This window comes from Silurus meridionalis, chromosome 20 (genome assembly GCF_014805685.1).
Source record: "Silurus meridionalis isolate SWU-2019-XX chromosome 20, ASM1480568v1, whole genome shotgun sequence".
NCBI lineage: Eukaryota > Metazoa > Chordata > Actinopteri > Siluriformes > Siluridae > Silurus > Silurus meridionalis.
The window spans coordinates 18,408,176-18,429,963 of record NC_060903.1 but is presented as its reverse complement, the minus strand read 5'-3'; the positions used below and the strand labels follow the sequence as shown (position 1 = coordinate 18,429,963).

Sequence of the window (21,788 nt, the reverse complement as noted above, 5' to 3'; positions counted from 1 at the left end):
GGACGAATGAGGACAAAACCTTATTCTTACAGGTCTGAAAAAGTATCACATGACATTTCTATGATTCGTATTACAAACTATTGATCTGCTAAACACTTGCTGGATCAATAGATAGGAAGATGTTCCACTAGATGTTGAAGTGTGCTTGTGGAGATCTGTGCTCATTCAGCCACAAAAAAAAGTTAGAAAAAGGTGAAAGTAATAATTACAATTTATAGCCAAAAGGTTGTGGACATCTGAGCATAAGATTGCTATGAGCTTCTTTTTCAGCTTCTTTGAGCTTTTCATTCCACATTAAGTCTCCATTGAGCCCTTATAGTAACCTCCACTCTTCTGGGAAGAAGTTCCACTAAGATTTGTGGAGATTCGTGCAGCCAGGTAGTGAAGTCAGGTACTGATGGAGGTGAGGTGAGGAGGTTCCTGGGGTGCAGTCAGTGGTCACATTCATCCCAAAGGTGTTCAGTAGGGTTTATAGTAGAAGGAGACTTTCCACTCCAACGTTACCATGTAAAGCAGATCTTCATGGAGCTGGCTTTGTGCTGGAACAGGTTTGGGTCTCCTACTTTTGCTCACTGTTAAATTCTGGATTGATTTGAAAATTCTTCTGCTGATGGTTTGTGGTTTCTGCTTCATGGTCTGACTCCTCATTACTGGTCACAATGTTTACCTGTCAACACTCTAAGGTGTGATCTCCTCTTCTCTTATTCTGGTGTCTTAGTAGTTCTATGGGTGATCAAGCTTTTTCTTCTTGCATACACCAAAACTAGATTTCTCTCTCATTGAGATTAAACAGGCTGAATTTTAACATCTGCTCTTAAAACCTTCAGAATAGCTCTCAGGGTTTTTTTTAGTTTTTAGTTTTTTGTGTAAAATATCTGTGAGGTTTATTTTACTTATTTATTTTATTTTATAATAATAATGATCATTAATATTATTATTTTACATTAAATTTGTATTTCCAATTTCTATGCTTGGAAATCACTTTTTAAATTAATTAATTAATTAATTATTATTATTATTTTATTATTATTAATTTATTTATTTATTTATTTATTCAGCGTATGGAATGTTTTGCGGTGCATTTAAATAAAAGTTTATAGTAAAAATAGTAAATAGTAAAATTCTTCCTCTTAGTTTGAGAGCAGATTTTCTTCCTAGAAGCATTAAATATATTTTTCACCACCGCTGTTGTTTTCCCTCGTAGCTTCAGAGCTCCTCGTATCTGTGTTTATGTCTGAGGACAGGTGGAGGTCAGGATGTGCAGGATGGAGGTCGACGTGTCGTATTTGCAGGGTTTGACGCGACGCTCAGCAGGCGGTTCGAGGGTTCACAGGGTCACACGTGTAAACGTGCGTTTTTGTGCTCAGGTTTAATGCCATGAATCAGGTTCAGGAAATAAAATACGAATGATAAAAAAAGAAAAGAGTGAACGAAAGCTGATCGAGTGCTCAGGATTCTCCTTTCACTCCATGGTGTTAAACAGACGCATGAAAACACGACTCGGGCTCACGTTTTTATCATGTTCAGTGATTACTCCATATTTTATTTAAAAATCTTTTTGCTGCTTGGAGAAAACATCTGGTTTTAATAAGAAACCTTAAACATCACATGGTTTGAGGAAAAAAAGGACGAGAAAATTTATTGTTTTATTATTTCGCATCATGTGTCTACAGAAAACAGCTTACGACCTCTAAACATTTATCTGACCTACGTTTAAACATATACCCAAACTCTTAGATCGATGTCCTCATTGTCCTTAGTTTTTTCTTTGTAAGCTTTTGGCACCTACTGTATGGGATCCTGAGCTTCATGCTACACTGTGCTTATTAACATTTTTAGTTTTTTAATTGCATGTGTTTTAAATGTATGTTTTATATATATATATATATACAGTATATATATATTTTATTATTATTATTATTATTATTATTATTATTATTATTATACAGATGTGTGTCTCCAAAGTTGCGCTGACTGTTTGCAGAAGAACCACATATGATTTGAAAAGTTGGGTGTCCGAATACTTTACAGGATGCTAAAAGAGAAACATTCTGTCACTTCAAAGACGAATAAACATCTAATTCCAGGTTATTAGAAACTTTTCAGGATCTTTTTAATGTAAATAAGAAAAAAATATGAATTTGCTATTTCAGGAAAACATCATAAGAAATGATCGTCGCTCGTCAGAACTCAAACTAACGAAGGATCATTTTTATTTGTGTATGAACCGAGAAGAGGCACCTTCTCCCCCCAGCTCTGCCTCCTTACCCCCCACTTATTCCCCCAGTGTTATTAGCTAACTCGCCTCGACAGCGTCACACATGGAGAGCTTTTCAGGAGCTGTGAGAGAAGTTCCCTTGCCGTTCCGCCTTCGCTGTCCGACCTCGTTTCCTCTCGTCGTTTGGTGCCTGTAGCCACAACACACCGAGGGCCTGTTTAACGTGAAGGTTTGGCTCCTCAGTGGCTCGGTGTCCAGCTGAGAGGCCACGAGCTGGCAGGTGCGATCTGCAGACGATGTGTGAGGTGAAGTGTGTGTGACGTTCTCTCTGGGAATGAACCCAGAACACATTTATTCGCTTTGGCGTGCGTTAGAAATCATTCGAGTCAAAAAGCTGCACTCTAATTTTCGTTCGAGATCGACGCTTCTGCAGGAACATCTGCGGCAGCTGCTTTTTTCACCACAGACACGTGCAGCACACGTGAGCTGCTTCGCTCTTCTGAGGTTTTCAATTTTATAAACAAAAAGTATTTATCAAAATGTGTGTATATACTTATTTAAATTTCTCATAGCGGAGAATCACTGCAACTCTGATCAACATTTATATATTTTATAACGTTTTGATTCACTTTTTATTTCGCCTCCATTTAAAATGTTTAAAAAACAATTACAAATTAAATCATGAAAAAGTAAATCAAACAAACCACTTTTTTGAATGTTTGAGTGACCTGGTGAGCTCAAAAAGAGTTTTTTAATTTAGACTTAATTATTACTATAATTTTAAAATAATGTAAATGAATGAAACTATTATGAATTCATACATATATGTGTGTGTGTGTGTGTGTGTGTCTGTGTGTGTGTGTGTGTGTGTGTGTGTGGCCAAAAGTATTCAGCCACCTGACTTCACTTGAACTAGGAGACCCAGCTCCATTAAGATCTGCTTTTCCATGGTCTGCGCTCCAACATGCTGAACACTTTTGGGATGAATGTGAAGGCTGACTGCACCCCAGACCCCCTCACCTTCTCACCTACATCACTACCTGTCTTTACTAACACACTAGTTATAATAGGAAAATAGAGACTAAACGTGGAATTTTCTAAAAGAAGCATATAACAATCTTATGGTCAGTTTTTTGCCTATAAAGTGTATTTATATAATAATAATGGCACTAATTGATAACATTCCAATAATATTTGTGTTAAGATTCTCAATTAACACCTCGTTTTAGACATCGTTCACACTTCATGCTAGTCTCTGTGTGTGTGTGTGTGTGTGTGTGTGTGTGTGTGTGTGTGTGCGCATTACACACTCATTGAACTGTATTTATGCTTAGAGAACAGATTCGTCTCTGAGCACTTTTCTCAGAAACGCCTCATCAGAATTTATGACTCACTTCTTCTTGATGTTACGGCTGCGTTTTAAACGTGAGGCCTTCACGACGCCAGGGTTCGTATCGTTCAAGGTTATATAGTCAACTGTAAAATAATGAAAAAGGAAATCTGGCTCACCTTGGCCGTGAAACTCGGGCAGTGTGATATATGAAAGCGATGCAGGAGGTGAGCGCTCGTCGAAATTGGACATGTTTTACGGCTTCGTATGAAGTAGCTATTTGTCGTAATCTGATTTTCCCCACTTATCTTTTAGCAAGTCGCTACTTAGACACTAGACGATATTACAGAACTGGAATGTGTGTGTGTGTGTCTTCTTTCTTCAAGAGTTAAAACTGGAGCCAGAAACTTTCCTGAAGCTATTGATCAGCGAGACTGCCGGGCGTTCTGGCTGCCTAGTCATGCTAATCAGTTTTAGCTACAAGACTTCACTCAGACTGAGTGCCGTCTGGTTGCTGTGCGATGAAACTTTAAGCTACGTTTCTGCTTCTGTCTTAAAGCTTAGAATTTCTTTTAGTTTGAGAGTTTTTTTAAAGACCATGCCTCCACGCTAAGCTAAGCTATCTCGGCTAATACAGCTGTAAATTATGCTAATAGTTCTGTTCATGTTTTTAGTTTGTTGGTTGCAACTTAAGAATTTTTCTCTAGCAGTGTTTGTGAAAATGTTCTGCTTTATGTGTAATCAACTTTTTAATATTTCTTTATAGCTACATATGAAAGCCCAAGAAGCAGTGGCAGTATTTCCTATTTCTGAATTTCATGCCGTTTGTAGACAAAATAATAATAAAAAAATAATATGCTCTTGTAAGATTGTTCATTTAGTGAACTACACTAATTGGTTCAGGTGTAAATAGTGGATTGTGATTGGCTGGAGGTTCAGGTGTGAATAGCGGATTGTGATTGTGATAGGGTAAAATTAGGTAAGGATTAGGTTAGGTTATGTCAGGATTACATTAGGGTTAGCATAGGGTTAAATTAGGTTAAAGTTAGATTAGGTTATGGTTAGGTCAGGATTAGGTTAGAGTTAGGTTATGGTTAGATTAGGTTAGGTTAAGGTTAGATTAGGATTATGTTAGGGTTAGGTTAGGATTATTTTAAAGTTAGGTTAGGATTAGGTTAGAGTTAGGTTAAGGTTAGATTAGATTAGGATTAGGTTAAGGTTAGGGATAGATTATGTTCTGTTCAACTTTACACGTACAGAACGGAAGAAAATGTAATATATAAACAGTAATAACTCTATGGTTATGGTACAGAAGTTAATATACCATTGTACAGGTGAAAGTAAACAGTGTGATGTGTATCAGTATGTAAATTAGATGGCAATTAGATTAATTAAATTAGATAAGTATAATGTTGCATTTTTTTTAATTTTACAACTAACAGCAATATTAACAACAGAACCAGTGTTTACTGCATACTGCATTAAATTCTGAGCAGGTTACAAATTGAACTTTACAGATAAATGAGATTTTTAAAGGTTGCTGTAAAACTCGCTCATGTCTTCATCGTCTCTACATCACCTGCCTAACATTAGGATTTTCTGTTTTCTGCTATAAATATGGAATATATTTGATCTGGATTAATGCTGTGTACTGAAGCAGGTGATGATCCATGTGTTTTATGTCCAACTCGAGGGAAACATATTCCTCATGGTTAAAAAATGGCCGCTGCTCAAATATAAACTCGACATTTTTCACTCCCATAACGATAGCAGTGTCGTGAACATTTAGCCTTATAAAATGTTTCTTACTGGACTCGTAGGCCTTAAGGACATCTTCAGAGATGAACAAAGTCTCGTAGAAAAAATCCTTCTCTTACAAATGCATGAACCTTTTTTTTTTGTCACTTCATTTGAAAAACACATTACATTAAAAAGCTGTGACATGAAATAGGTCTAATTATGCACTTCTGTAGGTCACACGGTATCTACATATCAAAGGCTTCACATTGGCATTTTTCTCAACGTCAGCTTCTAATGAGCAACCTGAGATCCTGAGGTATATAACAAGCCCTGGTGCTTATAATTAGTTCACGCCATGCCAAAAACGAAAAATGACACGTTTTACAGGTATGCTTTGCTCGCAGCAGTGAGTCTGACTGAGGTTTGTGTCTAATTTCCGGCAGTGTTTTCACGGTGGTCTGCAGAAGTGTGGATTCCTTGGGGCATGTTCAGATGTAGCATGCTAACTCAAACTGTTTTTCTCTCCAGCTATCCTCTGTTTTGTCTGGGAAGCATGCGTTTGGTGTGTACGAAGCCTGGAGAAATTGTTAGCCTGTGTGTTAGTCAATAATTGGGTATGACAGAGTGTGTGTGTGTGTGTGTGTGTGTGTGTGTGTGTGTGTGTGTGTGTGTGTGTGTGTGTTTCAGAATCTTGAAAGCACTCAGGGGTAACAAACTTTTTGCCAGGTTTCAGCTCATGTGCTGTTACCTAATTAGAAGTAAAGCTCTGACTTGAATGTCACAGTCCAATTAATCTTTTGTTCCCTGCTAATAGAAATTAACACTCCAGCGATGCCGTGTGACGCTGTGCGTTTTTCTCTTCTTTTTTTTAACACAGTCCTTTAGAGACCCCACATCTCCAAAAAATAGCAGTGATGGTTAAAGGTTCTGTATTAGAGCTGCCCCAAAACTGCTAATTAGCAGCGAATTTACAATTCATGCAGAACATGGATTTGAGTGAAGAGCTGTCCCTGAAGCTCACAGTGAAATTTCTCATTCAGAACACTAATGAATGTCATATGGGGCCAGTATTATAATATATAAATGTACCATTATGGAATAAATTATCATGTGAATGATCCACAAACTTTAACCCAGGAATTAACTTCCAGCAGTGCTGAAAAATCCCACAAAAAATGTGATTCATCCTGAGTAGTCCATTGGAAGTTGGACCAATCCTACACATACTCACAGAAGGTTTGAACAATGACAAATATTCCAACAAAACATCTGTCCACTCCTACTGGAAGTTTGACTCATCTCGACCACTCATACTATAAATTTGACTAATCCTGACCAATCTCACTATGGGAATTTAGACTAAACCTGAACTGGAGGTTTGACTAATTCTGACCAAACCTCATAGAATTTAGACTAATCCCGACTCCTCCCACTATATGTTGGACCAATCCCAATCACTCTTAATAGAAGTGTGACTAATCCCAACCACTCCCACTGGAGGTTAAGACTAATCTGGACCACTTCCACTGGAGGTTAAGACTAATCCCGACCACTCCCACTAAATGTTTGACAAATGCCAACTAGCCCTACAAAACCTCTGACTGCTCAAACTGAAAGGTTGATTAATCCCAACTACTCCCACTGGAACTGGAAGTTATTCTTACTGAAAGTTTCTACAAACCAGGACACACAGATAGGATGCACATGTATAATCAACCCTGTTTGTTTCCACAGATGCATTAACCAAATTCAACTAATCCTCACCTGCTATACATTTCTTAGACTAATCCTAACTATATATATATTGTATGTGTTTGTTGTCAGAATCCATACAGGCATGATTCTATCCAACAATTATTGCTGGTCAATATTTTAATCTTTTGGTTGCAGGTGTCATTAGGACATCACTGGCAAACATGGATCGAGAAACCAGAGAAATGTACTCCATCATCATCCAAGCCAAAGACATGGCCGGCTCCGTGGGGGGTCTTTCAGGGTCCACCACCGTCAACATCACGCTCACTGACGTCAACGACAATCCACCCAGGTTTCCTCAAAGTGTGTGATGCATCACTCTTTCCGAACCAGTCTGTTTTAATCATGTCTCGTCAGTGCAGTTAGCGTTCAAGCATCAGTGTTTACTTCATATGATTTATTTGTATCTCCTCCAGAAAACTACCAGCTGTATGTTCCAGAGTCTGCTCAGGTTGGGAAAGCTGTGGGAAAAATCAAAGCCAATGACGAAGACCTAGGAATTAATGCAGAAATTGAGTATAAGATCACCAATGAGGAAGGGGCAGCCATGTTTTCCATCTTTACTGACAGTGATGAGAGAGAAGGGGTCATCTCGCTGAAACAGGTGTGATGCTCATGTTCTAAAACATTAGCGTTTATGTAGTAATGGTTTATTCACAGGAACAAGAAAGCATGCATGGACTCGTTGACATGAACACTGAAGGAGTCTCCAGTGTCAGCACTTTGTAGCAGTCAGGGTCAGGTTTAAAATACTTTTATAGTATGAAAAAAACAAATGATCAGAAATAACCCCCAAAATGCTATTGACCAATTATAGCTCAGCATCTGTAAACAATAACATCTGTATCCAGGTGTCACAACACATACAGTGTGTCTTTAAGGCCATATATGGAAATGTCTAAATGTCTGCTGTTTCTCTGTTCAGCCTCTGGATTACGAGAAGAAAAAAGTCTACACGTTAAGCATCGAGGGAGCGAATATACACTTGGACCCTCGTTTCTTGCACCTCGGACCCTTCAAAGACACCACCATGCTGAAGATCATCGTTGGGGATGTAGACGAAGCTCCGATCTTCCCAATGGATTATTACATCATGGACGTCTACGAGAACGCTCCGGCCGAGACGGACGTCGGCATCGTGACTGCTCAAGACCCCGACAACGCCAGGGGGAAAATCAGGTTTTTAAAACAATTAAAACAAACAATCTGCTGTGAAGTGTGACATCCATGTCTACAGAATATGCGTGAGCTGGTGGCAGGTGATGTTGTGATTTTGTTTGATTGTCATTTCATCTTTGTTTCGGCTCACTTTTAACGCAGCGAGCGATCCGAGCGTGCAACAACCGCGCTGCATTTTCCCTACTGCACAAATTGCTAGCTAATTAGCAAAGCCCCTGTGAGCGCGAATCAAAAGCCGCTGTCACGCCTGAGCGGTCGGATTCTGTGAAGTATCTCACAGGGAATGAGTTTTACCTGAATTACAAAGAGAACAGAAAAAGTAATAGAGGATGACACATGAACTCCTTCATGCACAAAATTATTTTATATGTAACAAATATCTTTTCTTTAAGCTGCAGACCCCAAAGAGCAATTGACCAGATACAAAATAGTCAAAATAGTACGATTGACTTTATGACCTAATATGGGAATGTGGGCGTGTCTATGAATAGGTAAGAACTATTCTAACAAAGAATAGCCATTTTTTAAAACAACTATGTTGGGAAAGTAGATGTGGGTTTAAGTGAATTAACCTTATAAAGAAGTGTAGTATTTTTTTTCCAATAAGTATTGGCACCCGTGTCTTTCTCCAACGTTCCAGTTGTCTTGGTGTACTTTTTAATAATCAAACAGCATAGTGTGATGAAGCGAACGTTGTTGGGTAACTTTTATAGCAGCATTTTATGGCCTCCGCCATGATTTTACTGTAAAGAATAAAACAAGAGCACACTACTAAAAAATCCACAAAGTGTAAAGTTGCTGACACTGGAGACCCGTTCCTTTAAATGTTGAACATCTCACAGAAAACACTGTTCACAACTAAATTATTGTGACTTATAACATATTATAATGTATTAACACAAACTGGCTAATCCTCACAGTTATGGTTTGTGCTGCAGTTTCTCAGTAAAAGAATGCGTGTTTATTGTAGCCTTCATTTCCACCGCATTTCTGTTCCCACCGGAGTGCTGGAACTGGAACAACTGGAAGATCACTGGGGAACGGTTTCCCGAGCGTCGATGCAGTTTCAGTGCATTAGCTCGCCTCGCTAATTCAGCACGCCTGATTTAAATATTTAAATATTCCGCACTCACAGCGAGTTCTCCATCGTTTAATTAAATATCATCATGTTTACTCAGAAACGCACGGGTAAATTAGGTGCTTTTGACACGCAGTTCTGATCCACAGGTACTCCATTGACGAGAGCGCAGACGGAGAGACGCTTTTCAGTATCGATGAGAACAGCGGCCTGATTAAAACCACAGCGAGTCTGGATCGAGAGGGCGTGGCCTGGCACAACATCACTGTCAGTGCTGCAGAGGTTGGTAAGTAACTTCACCAGCGGTCTCCATAATGGCCGCAAAAGGCGTGACTTCAAGAGTGTATATGGGAATATGAGGTTGTTATGGGCGTGTCTGAGCAAAGAAAAAGGACTGCTACATATTGGGAAGTCCATATTTGGGACTGTAACCATGTATGAGTAAAATGAAAGCAAAGTTCACTGGGCGTGGCATTACGACCATATAGGGTTAGAGTTAGGGTTATGAGGACCACATAATTGTTCCTTTCTTTAATGAGGGTTGTTCTGTAACAGCAAAAATTATTATAGAGGTTTTATTATGATTTTACATTTATTTATTTGCCTCTTAATGATTGATTAGATTATTTATTCAGCACTGTACTGACAAATGAACATTAATTTTCAAGCCAATTGAAAGAGCATTATTACTATCGTAACAACATTTTTTTATATTAATTGCTATTGAAAGCAACACATTTACTTACTTATGCATATGCATATAGTTGGTGGATGAATTGAACAAATAATTATGCAATAGATGAACAGAGATCAACAGATAGTGGAGTTTATACAGATACTGATAGCTAAGTTGGATCGTACCTAACGATAACCGATTAATCAACGGATTTTTTAAAATGGATACTGGTGTAACAGTTCCAGCCGCTATTTCACCTCCACACCACCAGAGGGAACAGTTTTTTTTTTTATATTGAGCTCACCCAGGTCAAAGTGCATTTCCTGTTTTGAGCATTCTTATATATATATATATATATATATATATATATATATATATATATATATATATATATATATATATATATATACATAACACTCCATGTAACATTGTAGTGAACTTTATTACAAAAACAACCAAAAAAAAGTATTGAAACATTAAACAGGCTACAGGAAATGAATCTGGATATATTCATTAATAAATATAATTATATAATTAATACATTATGATTTTAATATAAATCCAGCTCTCTCTGTGCAGCACGCAGTCTCGCATGTATTTAACATTACATTTTTGAAATATGTCTCTGGCTTTATTCAGAGGGCCGTTCCAAATGTGTGGGCTGTAGTTTGGGAACTCCTGGTGTATGGGCTCAAAGACACACCCACAAATTCAGCCGCTTTATTATAAATCATAGACCTGAAAATCTCTCGAACGTAGCAACAATATGTAAGAAGGCGGAGCTTAGGAGAGACTTATTAGTAAATATTATTACTGTTTTCAGGTGCATCTATCTGAAGGAGACGGGAGGCACAAGGAAGCCGTAACTGTTATTGACCGTAGTAAATTACTGACTGGGGGGAGTGTTGCATTATAGGATTGATGCTGTTGCAATAGGTAATGGGATGCCATGATGAAAGTGGATGGGTTGATTGATTTCTTTTCATTCTTTCTTTCAGCAGCTCTTATCTAAACAATCAGCCTGGTCTTTTGATTCCATTTTTTTTTTTTTTCTCCACCTGATAGAACAGATACTATTGCCTGATCAATCACTGTGAAGAGTCATGTGATCGAGCAAAAATATCGATTTTTTTCTTTTTTCATTTTTCGCTGCTCTTCAGCAGTTTGCAGTGTTTCAGCACCATCACTTATCCTCTGTAGAGACAAACGTGTGAGGCAGAGAAAGTTCACGGCTAAAAGTCAGGAAAATAATCTCACCGGCTACGCTGAAATATTCATGAGCTTTACGTTTCCGTGTCTCCTCTTGGCTCGGTTTGTTTTCGCTCGGCTGATTCGGTAAAGAAAGCTCCAGAGAGAGTTTAAATATAGATCCTGCAGGAAAACACTGACAGACTGCAGGTCTCGTGAGCTTTAAGTGGAACTCCCATCATTTAAACACCTCAGTGAGGCATATCGTCTTCATCATCTTCATCCTGACAGTTTTCATGATAATCATCTCGACATCTGAGCAGGCTTTAGGACACGATCAGCTTCAGGTCTCATTAAAATTCGTGTTTAGTGAAACGTGTATAGAAGTGAATAGGAGCCCCATCCAGGTGGCATTAGTTTACATGCTGAAGGTTTATTTTTATACGTTGAAATAAACGACATGGGTGTGGTTGGTACATCTCCATGCAAATGCTTAGAGTTACCAACATGTGCTGAATGCTAATCTTAACTAGCAAGCTCAAAAAAGCTGCCTGCTAATGTTAGACCACTAGTTAATCTGACAAGAAAACTACTTCACATGTACTGCTGGTTTAAATCGCTAACCTAACGCAAAACCTAGCATGAGTCAGCTAGTTAATGTGACCCTACTGCTAAACATTAGCCAGCTGCTAAGATTCACCAGACAAACTAAGTTAACAGGATTTTTCAGGATAGTTATATATAGATGTGTGTACAAGGCTAGCATTAGCCAGCTAATATGAGCTAACTGCTTTTCAGCTGTTAACATCTTCCAAAAAAAAAACAGATTTGAGAATTAGTTTTCTGAAAAATGTATATATCTCATAAATAATTGAGTGATAATGTACTTCTATAGTGTGTGTGTGTGTGTTGCAGACAATCCCACGTTGGTTAGCTCCGTCCCCGTCACAGTCCAAGTCCTGGACGTAAACGACAACACGCCGTACATCCAGAGCGACAGTGACATCATCCTGTGTGAGAGCACCAAAGCAGGCCAGGTCGGTTTCTCACTTCCTAAATCTCTTCCTTTCCTTTCTTTCCCTTGACTCTCCAGCACTCCATTTCTTCTTGTCACACTTTCATCTCTCATCTATTCTCTGAACGGCTGGAAACCCTGTCTCGCTCCACTCGTCCCTGTCACGCTCTCTTTTCTCTCACTTTCTTCTGCTTGCTGTTTCTTCATCTTAACCCCAAACCCTCAGCCCTTCTTCTGTCTTTAATCCTGTTTCTCCTTCTCCAAACATATAAACACACACACACACACACACACACACACACACACACACACTGTCCCTTTATGTGTCTGACACCATCAGGCTCGGATTTATCTGTGGCTCTGCACACTTCCGAAGCCTATTGAACCCATAAATAATTCAGCATCTCTGAGGTTCAGGAGCAGATAGCACCTCACACTGAGACCCAGGAAATGCTAATCATCACACTTTGCCATTCTGGACCATGTGCATCTGAGCAGAGGTGCTCAGATTGGAATCTCAGCTGTGTTCCTGACTATCAAAACTATCTTTTTCCCACTGAATGATGATCACTAAGCAGGAAAGATGAGCTGAACAGGTCCTGCATGGAGGACACTTTATTATTGACCCGCCATACTACTTGCGTTTTCTAACACGGACAGAATAAATCACTCGATGTCATGCAGTCACGGGGAAAATCAGCTGTGTGGTGCCGTGACTTCCTCCTCTTACAGCCAACAGTTACAACTTTGTACTTTTTATCCATTTATTATTGCATTTAGTGTTTGTTGTAACTATAGCAGTGACGTTGGTGTTATAGCAGCTGTACACAAAGAACCTAAAATAGATCAACGAAGCTCAGGGGAAAGGGATATAGCTCAGTCGGTAAAATGTTGGACTTCTGATCAGAAGGTTGTAAATTCAAATTCCAGTGCTACTGCTGCCCTTAACCCTCAACTGCTCCTGTTCTAGAAAACTAATCAACACCTTCTGACCAATCAGACCCTAGAATTCAACAGCACTGTGTTAAAGACATTAGTAACATATGAAGTGGTATCAAAACTTTTGAGATTCGCTCTGTTTACAAGAAAGTACTTTATTTATCTACGTTTCCACACAGTCATTTTCAATATAGTCCCCTTGCACACCAAAACAGCACCCCCAGTGGTCTTCTGGAATGTGTCTTGGAAGTCTTCTTTTCGAAACACCTTCTGCGAGCTGAATCTTCATCTTCGAGAAGAGGGCGAAGTCCACAGGAGTCTGGCGAGTAGTGTGGATGCCGAAGTGAGATCATGTGGATTTTTCTCAGACGATCATCATGCACGAGTTGGGGAACGTTTTTTTACATTTCCGGGGGTTGAGCTCATTAAAAGGTCTTCCTGATATCTCGTCATCCTCCAACGTCTCTGTAGCCAAGTTTCGCGCAGAAATTCACGTTTGCTCTTTGTTTTAACTTGCTCTCCGTGATGAAAATCGCGGACGTGGGAATGCACGTGGGTCAAAACAGCAACAGTTACACCGTTAATCTCCAAACTTTTTGAAACAACCTCGTATTCTCCTCCTGCTGAATTGGACTAGCTGGAGTTTACAGAGTGCCACAGGTGTGCAAATAGGATCACACCTGTCACGTGTGTGTACGTTCATTCATGTAATGGGTCATTGTTCCTTGCCTCTACTTTTGTGTTTCAGGCAAATGCATGTACACTGTGAATCAGTAGATCTTTCTGTATAAGACCTGAAAACCTAAGAGGAGCTTCTTTAATAGTCTAACACGAACAAAACCATAAATATGCGAGCTTGCTTACCGACCCGAAAATGACAGACTTACACAAAACATCTCAAACTGTGGAAAGTTCATTCATATTGTTTGCTAGAAAACAAGCAGAGACTTTTCTTTCCCTGTTTTCCGTCCACAGTGAACACCAGCACATTTTATATTTATAACATGGTAGAATTTTCTTTGGCTCAGACTCCGAGCATGACGAGCATGACTACAAGAAAAACCAAACAAGAACATCTGTGTCTCTTGAAGCGGTGACAGGAGCGAGTAACAAGCTAGAAAAGACGCAGCCACAACCTGGAGCCCTTATTAGAAGCGGAAAGCGAAAGTCAGAGCGTGATTGAGTCGGTGTGAACGCGTCTCATCCTTCCAGCTCGTGGCAGACAAAGACCTTCCCACGCCCACAGGTGAACTGCAATAATTGGTCCGTTTCAGGCATGACCTGTGTGAGGAATCCAATTAGGTTAACAAGCTGACAAAACATCATCGCATGCATCTGCTTGGTGCGATGCCATGCTGGGGCAAACGCCCTTTAATCTGAGCAGAGGGAAGCTCAGGGAAGCTCGGGGAGTGTGAAGAGTTTGCTGAATTAGACAGAGAAGAGAAAGACAGGGTTTCAGTCATGGCAATTGGATGGAAGTATAATTGTAGTTTATTTCAGTCCTTTTCTGCTTCTCTTTGTCTTTGCAGGTCATCCAGACCATCAGGGCTATGGACAGGGACAACTTTGCTAACGGACGCTTTTCCTTTGCTCTGCCGGAAGACTTTCCATCTAATCCGAATTTCACCCTCAAGGATAACGAAGGTACAGAAGTCAGAAATCAGAACTCACTATGGTTTGTCAGATGGGGTTCAAATTCTTACATGTTCTCATAGAGGAGGAAATGTGCAGTGTCTAATTTTTCTACCCAATTTGGTTGCTTGTTTATTCCTCCACACTGAACAGTTACAAACCAGGGAAGATGATCGATAATATGTTTTATTTCTTAGACACTTGAATCGTGCTAGCTCTGTCTTAACTTAACTAACTGCTGCTCATGAGGTATCACATCATGGTAACAAACTCGGCAGAAAATGCTTTCTCGAGGCAAGTTTCGAGGCTAGCTCTGTTTGCAAAAAAGAAAAAAACTATTTTCACAAAAGTTTATTTACACACTATCACCTTCAAAATAGTCTGCTTGCACAGGAATACAGCGCTCCCAGCATTCCTGCCACTTCTGGAATGTGTCCTGAAAGTCTTCTTCTCGAAGCGTGTCAAGCACCTTCTGCGATTCGCGCCAGATCTCCGCAACAATGTCAAAACGTTGACCTTTGAGCAGCATCTTCATCTCTGGGAAGAGGGCGAACTCTGCAGAAGCCAAATCTGGAAGTGAGATCACGTTGTTTACGGCGAGAAACTCTGGTGTGAGGAGGTGTGAGGTGACAGGGTGCACACGTGGTCAAAACAGTACCAGTTGCACATCTACTGGTTCATAGAATAAAGTCTTTTAACACACTGACTTATGAAGGTCGGTGCTCCCTGTAACTGTGCGTGCAGCCTTGTGCTGCCATCTGCTGGTGTGTAACAAATCTAGTCTCAAAGTTTTTTGATACCAGCGCATTCATGATCCAACAAGACATCTGCAGTTGACTAGTTGATCGACGGTGTGCCATTCCTCCCAATCAGAGAGCAATGATGCTTCCAAGGATTCCAAACCAGATGACTCATCAGGATTGTGATCTTTTAAAAACAAGAAGAACCCTTTCATCGTTGAGAGCCATCAGTACCTCTGGTAGAAATGCAGGGTTGTTTACAGACATTGTGCTGATGATACTTCGTGCAGTTTGTTGACTGTGTGTGTGTGTGTGTGTGTCTGTGTGTGTGTGTGTGTGTGTGTGTGTGTATATATATTATACTGCTTAGTATTACACTTTTAGAAAAAGTTTTGACAAGTTTATTCACTTTTGGCATCAAACCATCAGTTTATATAGATTTTTTGCATATACCCAGAGAGAGGATTTTAGCCGAATCTGCAAAAAAAAAAGTACCCTTCACTGACCGAGACGAGAGAATTTTGGTGTTTATATTCTTATTAGAAAAATGTCTTCTGTAGAAAACACCCTTTTGTCTCATTGAACAACACAGTCACATTTACACTTTAGCTTGGCCAGACTAGCTCCTGGAATGTTCATGCACAGTAGAAAGACATTAGAGAGCCTGGAGGAAACCCAGAAGTTCACAGGAAGAATGTGTGCAACTCTGTGACCTTGGTTCAAACCGAGGACCTGGGAGGAGTTCGGAGCAGTAACACCCACTGTGCCACCATTATAGCAACTTGTGACTTATTACATTAAATCAGGACATGCAGCTGAGTATTAGTGAAGAATTGTCTGATTCTCTCCCCTCATCAAATGAGATCTCTGCTCTGCCTTTCTGCTCTGATTTCACTAATGAAATTCACCTTGTAAGTGGCGAATCCCACATGTTTGCCCTGAGTAAAGCACAAGCGCCTCAAGACAAACATATTTAACATTGTGTGTCACGTAGATCTTTGCTCGTTCCCTCATCAAACCACGCTCTCCTCATATCAAGAGGCTAGCGATGTTGTTGCCCTGGAAACCAGCTTCGTGATGCTGCTAGTTTTTTAAGGGAGAGAGAGAGAGAGAGAGAGAGACGGTCAGACTGAAATGATTCATGTGCAGGAAGCAGGCTGCTCCTTTTTGAGAGATTTGGAGAGAAACGAGGGAATAGCAATGGAGGAGGCCCTGAAGAAGCCTGTGAGGGTTTAACGAAGCAATCGGGGAGATAAGAAACAGACGCTGAGAGACTCCGAGAGCTCTGCTGTGCTGCTGTCAGAGATTTTAGAGCTTTACTTCAGTTTGTTTCACCTTTTTTCTTCTTCAGCTGAGACTAAATAAAGTTTACATTTTAGAATATCACGGGGGTCCTGAAGATACAGTATGTCCGTTTGAGTGCAGAAGTCGTGGCCTTTGCACCTGTATGTCATAGTGAAGGAGGAATGGGGTTAAACAGTCAGTGCGAATGAAGAAGGCATGGCTTCTGTGGTTGCCAGTCATAGTGAAAAGGCATGGCTTATGCATATGTAAATTCAAGGAGGCGTGGCCTATACATTTCTAACACTGAACCACTAAAGCTTATATTATAAAGCCGTATTTATACTACAACCTACAACTGAGCTTCTTGCTCTTATTTTTGCAATCCCAATTCCAAAACCATTTTGAGGAAAAAATATGGTCATTTTTAAGTTAATGGCTACAACACGTTTAAAAAATATTGTGACGTTGCAACAAACGTCTGAAAAGTAAATGTTATTACAATGAAACAGTTGGAGAAACATTTAGCAGCTGATGATGTTAGTTGACAACAGGGTAGTAAGATGATTGGGTATAAATGGTGTATCTTAGAAAGGCAGTGGGTTTCATCAGAGAAGAATGTAGGTGTGAACATGACCCAGAAAGGCCTTCATCCCCTCTGGGTAAAAGCTCTTTTAAAATGTTCTGAGGCAAATGGAAAAAAAGTGAAAAAGTAGATAGCGTTTTTTTTTGGATCATGTTCACGCATGCCTTCTTCTCTGGGCGATAGAAACTTTACCTGCATTTGTGACTTACATCAAATTGCAGCCATCAGATTTAAGCTGACCTTATTTTTTCTTTAAAATGGTACATTTCATTAGTTTAAACATTTGATATGTTTTCTGTGTTCTATTGTAAATAAAATATGGGTTTTAAGGATTTGAAAATCATCAAATACATTTTGCACAGCGTCCCTACTTTCTTGAAACTTGAGTTGAAAATCATATTGTGCCTCATGGATAATGTTGTTTATCACATTATCTCAGAAATACATTCAGTTAGTACCTGGGCTTGAGAAGTTGGAGTTGTTGGAGATGTTTTACTGCTTATCCAAATGGCTTGAAAAGGGTCATGTGACCACAGGCTCAGAAATGAGGAGCTGCGTAACGAATTGGACTGCAGTTCCCTCCGGAAGAATTAATCACACTTCTGAGTCGGAGAAAATGGTGGCTCTTTAAATGTGCTTAACACTGAATAGGAATGAGAAAGTCTGCAGAGACCACTCCCCCTTTATCAGCTTTAATTCTGGAAATCTACAACTCTGTGTCTGTCAGTCTTAGTAAAGAAGGCATGGCCTCTATGCCTGTTGGTTCTGGTGAAGAAGGCTTGACCTCTATGTTTAACAGAAATGGTGAAGATGAGCCTCTGTACCTGTTTTGGTGAAGACGGTGGTCTTTCATGCCCATCAGTTTGGTGAAGACGGCGTAGCCCTTGTGGCTGTCAGGCTTAGTAAAGAAGGCATTGCCTCTCGGCCTGTCAGTCTTTGTGAAGGAGGTGTGGCCTGTCAGTCTTGGTGAAGGAGGTGTGGCCTGTCTCAGGGTGTTGCTGTGTGTGAATACTTGTCACTTCGATGCAGTTCATGTGAATCGTGTCTGGTGCTCAGACTCTTTTCTGTGAAAATGTAAAATACGAGGTGGAAGAGGAGGAGGAGCAGGAGAGCTTCCCAGCTGTGTTTGTTTGCACACAGTAGTTGGCATGCAGATGGAGACAGACGGCATCCTGAAGTGGAGATGTGCCCTCCTTCCCTCCCTCCATTACCTGCTGTGCTTCTTCTCCTTAGAGACCAGAATCAGCTTTGCAGAGGAGATGCTCGTGATCACACGTACGCTGTGGGGCTTGGGACAAAGAGACAGGAGAAATCCAAACGTGAAGAAAGAAAGAGAGAGAATTAGCAGTAAACAGAGGACAGAAGAATGAGAATATACGCAGGAAGAGAGAAGAATCAGGGGCATGATATTTTATTTGATTAGTTTGTGGCTTTCCAAGGTTTACATTCACTTCACTTGCACTAGTTAGTAAAAGTTTGATAAGTAGTGGGCATGGCTTAAACTGGGAAATAATAAGTCTCAACACTTTAAAATTTGTGGTAAATTCAATAATCAATATTCTGTCTATTTCATTATTTGGGCTCTCGGCTTTAACAGACAGCAGTGCGAATATCGTGGCCCGGCGCTGGGGCTTCACTCGGGCCGATCAGGAGCTCCATCAGCTGGCCGTGGTGGTGTGGGACGGAGGAGAACCAGCTCTCAGCAGTACCACCACCCTCACGCTGCGTGTGTGTCAGTGCCAACGTGGCCTCCGAACCCCGACCTGCCGACCTCAGGCCTTCTTCTCCTCCGCTGGCCTGAGCACCGGGGCTCTCATCGCCATCCTGCTCTGCGTCCTCATCCTGCTGGGTAACACCGCATATTAGCAAAAACAACGTTATGTAACATTTACATCTGAATGTTCATGCCTTTAACGCTGGTGATTAGCATGACGTCTCTGAACACAGATCTGTAACAGTTTCAACAATTTTATTATTGGCACAGTTTTTTTGTTTTTAAATCTATATAACTTATTAGCAAATGCTCACAGAATGCTAACAGACATTACACACGAATATCCACTGATTATTATGATTTTAAAGTTAGCATTTGTTTACATGATTGGAGGAACTGGGACTGGGTTTCTTTGGTATTTGCTTGATGCTAAAATGACTGCAACTCGATATATACTAGCAAAACTAGCATGATTCACTCACGCTTTCATAATGATGGCTAGTTTTTATTTTCAACAGTGTTAGCATAGTCAATTTATTGGTAGGTATCACAGTATCTACTGTTGCTAGCATCCTGTTTTTGCTCCAAATCAGCATTGTTGAGTCTTTGGGAGAATAAATTACATTAAAACGATTAAAACTAAATAGTTTCTAACATTTAATGCTAGTTATCAGCCTCAGGTTTGGACATGTTATAACAATACCACTTTGTTGCTAAGAGTCTTTTTCCCTCTCCTAGCCATCGTGGTGTTGTTCGTCACCCTGAGGAGCAAAAAGAGTAAAAAAGAGACACTGATCATCTCCGAGGAGGACGTCAGGGAGAACGTGGTGACGTACGACGACGAAGGTGGAGGTGAAGAGGACACAGAGGCCTTCGACATGGCGGCTCTGAGGAACCCCGAGGCTGCGGCGGAGGCTCGTAAAAAACGTAAGAGGAGAAAAGAGGAGGTTCGGTGCGAGCCGTACGTGTCCGGAGGAGCGGAGACACTGAGTCCGTCCTTGTCCATGCCTATTCAGGACATCCAGGAAGCGATCCAGTTGAAGGTCGAGGAGGCGGATCAGGACACGAGCGGCCCACCGTATGACTCGCTGCAGACTTATGCGTATGAAGGCCAGGGATCTCCGTCCGGCTCCATCAGTTCTCTGGATCTTTCCGATCCCCCGTATGAAGCCGAAGCACTCGACCTGGACACCTCGTGGCCTGACGTTCACTCTCTCGCAACACTGTTCCAGGAGAGAAGCAACCAGCACACGCTTTAGTGTCCCAAAAACCCCAATGTGTCTTTTTTTTTTTTCTCATCGGTGTTTCGGACGCTCCTGAAAGAAACGCTGTTCTGTTTTTACTTCTTTCTTTTTTTTTCCTGGGATTATTTTGACTATTTTTTTTTTGGGAGAAAATGTAAACACAAGGACCAACAAAGGAAACTATTTTCCCTGGTGTATATTTTATATTGCTTAATAAAGTCCATGATTGTGGATAAATAAATCAAACGATGTTTGTAGGTTAGTTCTTTTCCAGCACGAGGTTGCAGTGCACTGGTTTATCCTGCTCCTCTGGGGTTCCTCAGGTATGTGCTCCTGAAATCAAACCTGCTGTTTCAGCACTTCATGTAGCTCAGGCTTAGCGTTTTGGAGAGAAATATAATAATACACTACAATCTAGGCAAATATAGACAATATATACAAAGATTTGTATCTTATGTGTCACAAAACAGGAAGCCAGGTGGATGGAAGTGCAGGTAAAGCAGGTCTTATCTAAGTTCTCAGTGCAGTTAGCAAAACTGAAAACGGTCAGGTGATTAGCGGACAGTACGCACAGGGCCGGGCGAGAGAGGTCTGAACAATAATCCAAAAAGTTTCTTAATATACAGCGTGGTCCATGGAAAAGTAACCCACCTCAAATACCGGTGCCACTCTCTTTGGAGGAGGCCGTAGCCCCTTGCTCTCTGTCTGCCGACTGTCCCTCTGTCTGCCCCGTGTGCAGTGTTCCAGCTTTATTTTGTCTTCCTATTCAGTCCTTCTGTTCATATCACAGTTGAAGAGCTACAAGCAGTATCCACCAAGAATGCTCAGACGTTTTCAAAAGTGCACCACTTTCAGCATCTGTGGTAACTTGTGGGTGAGTGAAATAAAAACAATCCACTTGCTTGTTCATCTTGTCATACTCTCGCTGGAGGTGGGCTACTTTACCATGGCTTTACTTAGTGTGTGAAATGTGCTCTTAGTGGCCATGTTGGATTTGCTGTGATGTTTGCTGGGTAATGGAGTTTGCTGTGACTTGACACTTGTCAAACTTGTGTACACAATTGTCCACAATTAAGTTTTCAATCATTTCCCAGAAGCTGCTCATCCACAATGAAACAGTTGTAAAGCCTTCATTTTCACACACAGTCTGATTTGTCCACTTTATCGGGCTACGTCTATGTTGACTGAAAACGGTGTCTCGTGAGGACGAAAGAGAGAAAAATATGGCGAGAAAATTTAGTTTTCAAATGAAAACCTATTCATTTGAAGATCAAAGGGCACACGATTCGCAAATTATAAATCAGTTTTGTCAATAGTAATGAAAATGACATTCTAATTCCTGAGAACTGGAAGAGCTCTAATTGGATTACATGCCGCGTTCTGTAGAACTTAATTGGATTCAAATGCTTCAATGGGCATCTTTTATTACTTTCCCATGACTTATGAAGCAACTGTGAGAAGTCTGTGTTTGCA

The 21,788-nt window shown here is 40.5% G+C and overlaps 1 protein-coding gene across 2 annotated transcripts in view; it reads left to right on the top strand.

Annotated features, from left to right (window-relative positions):
• Window positions 1-20,561, top strand: part of LOC124403078 (cadherin-18-like) — a 50,886-nt gene extending 30,325 nt beyond the window's left edge. Inside the window, exons 1-9 of one of the 2 annotated variants that reach the window (XM_046876658.1) lie at window positions 6,912-6,994; window positions 7,179-7,346; window positions 7,460-7,647; window positions 7,969-8,222; window positions 9,450-9,586; window positions 12,080-12,201; window positions 14,648-14,762; window positions 18,955-19,206; window positions 19,810-20,561. In XM_046876658.1, coding sequence (XP_046732614.1) covers window positions 7,205-7,346; window positions 7,460-7,647; window positions 7,969-8,222; window positions 9,450-9,586; window positions 12,080-12,201; window positions 14,648-14,762; window positions 18,955-19,206; window positions 19,810-20,330 — 1,731 coding nt within the window. In that variant the 5' untranslated portion in view covers window positions 6,912-6,994; window positions 7,179-7,204 and the 3' untranslated portion in view covers window positions 20,331-20,561. Of the gene's footprint in view, window positions 1-6,911; window positions 6,995-7,178; window positions 7,347-7,459; window positions 7,648-7,968; window positions 8,223-9,449; window positions 9,587-12,079; window positions 12,202-14,647; window positions 14,763-18,954; window positions 19,207-19,809 lie in introns of those variants that run through there. The other variant, XM_046876657.1, reaches the window with a different exon arrangement.
• Window positions 20,562-21,788: the final 1,227 nt, after the last annotated feature.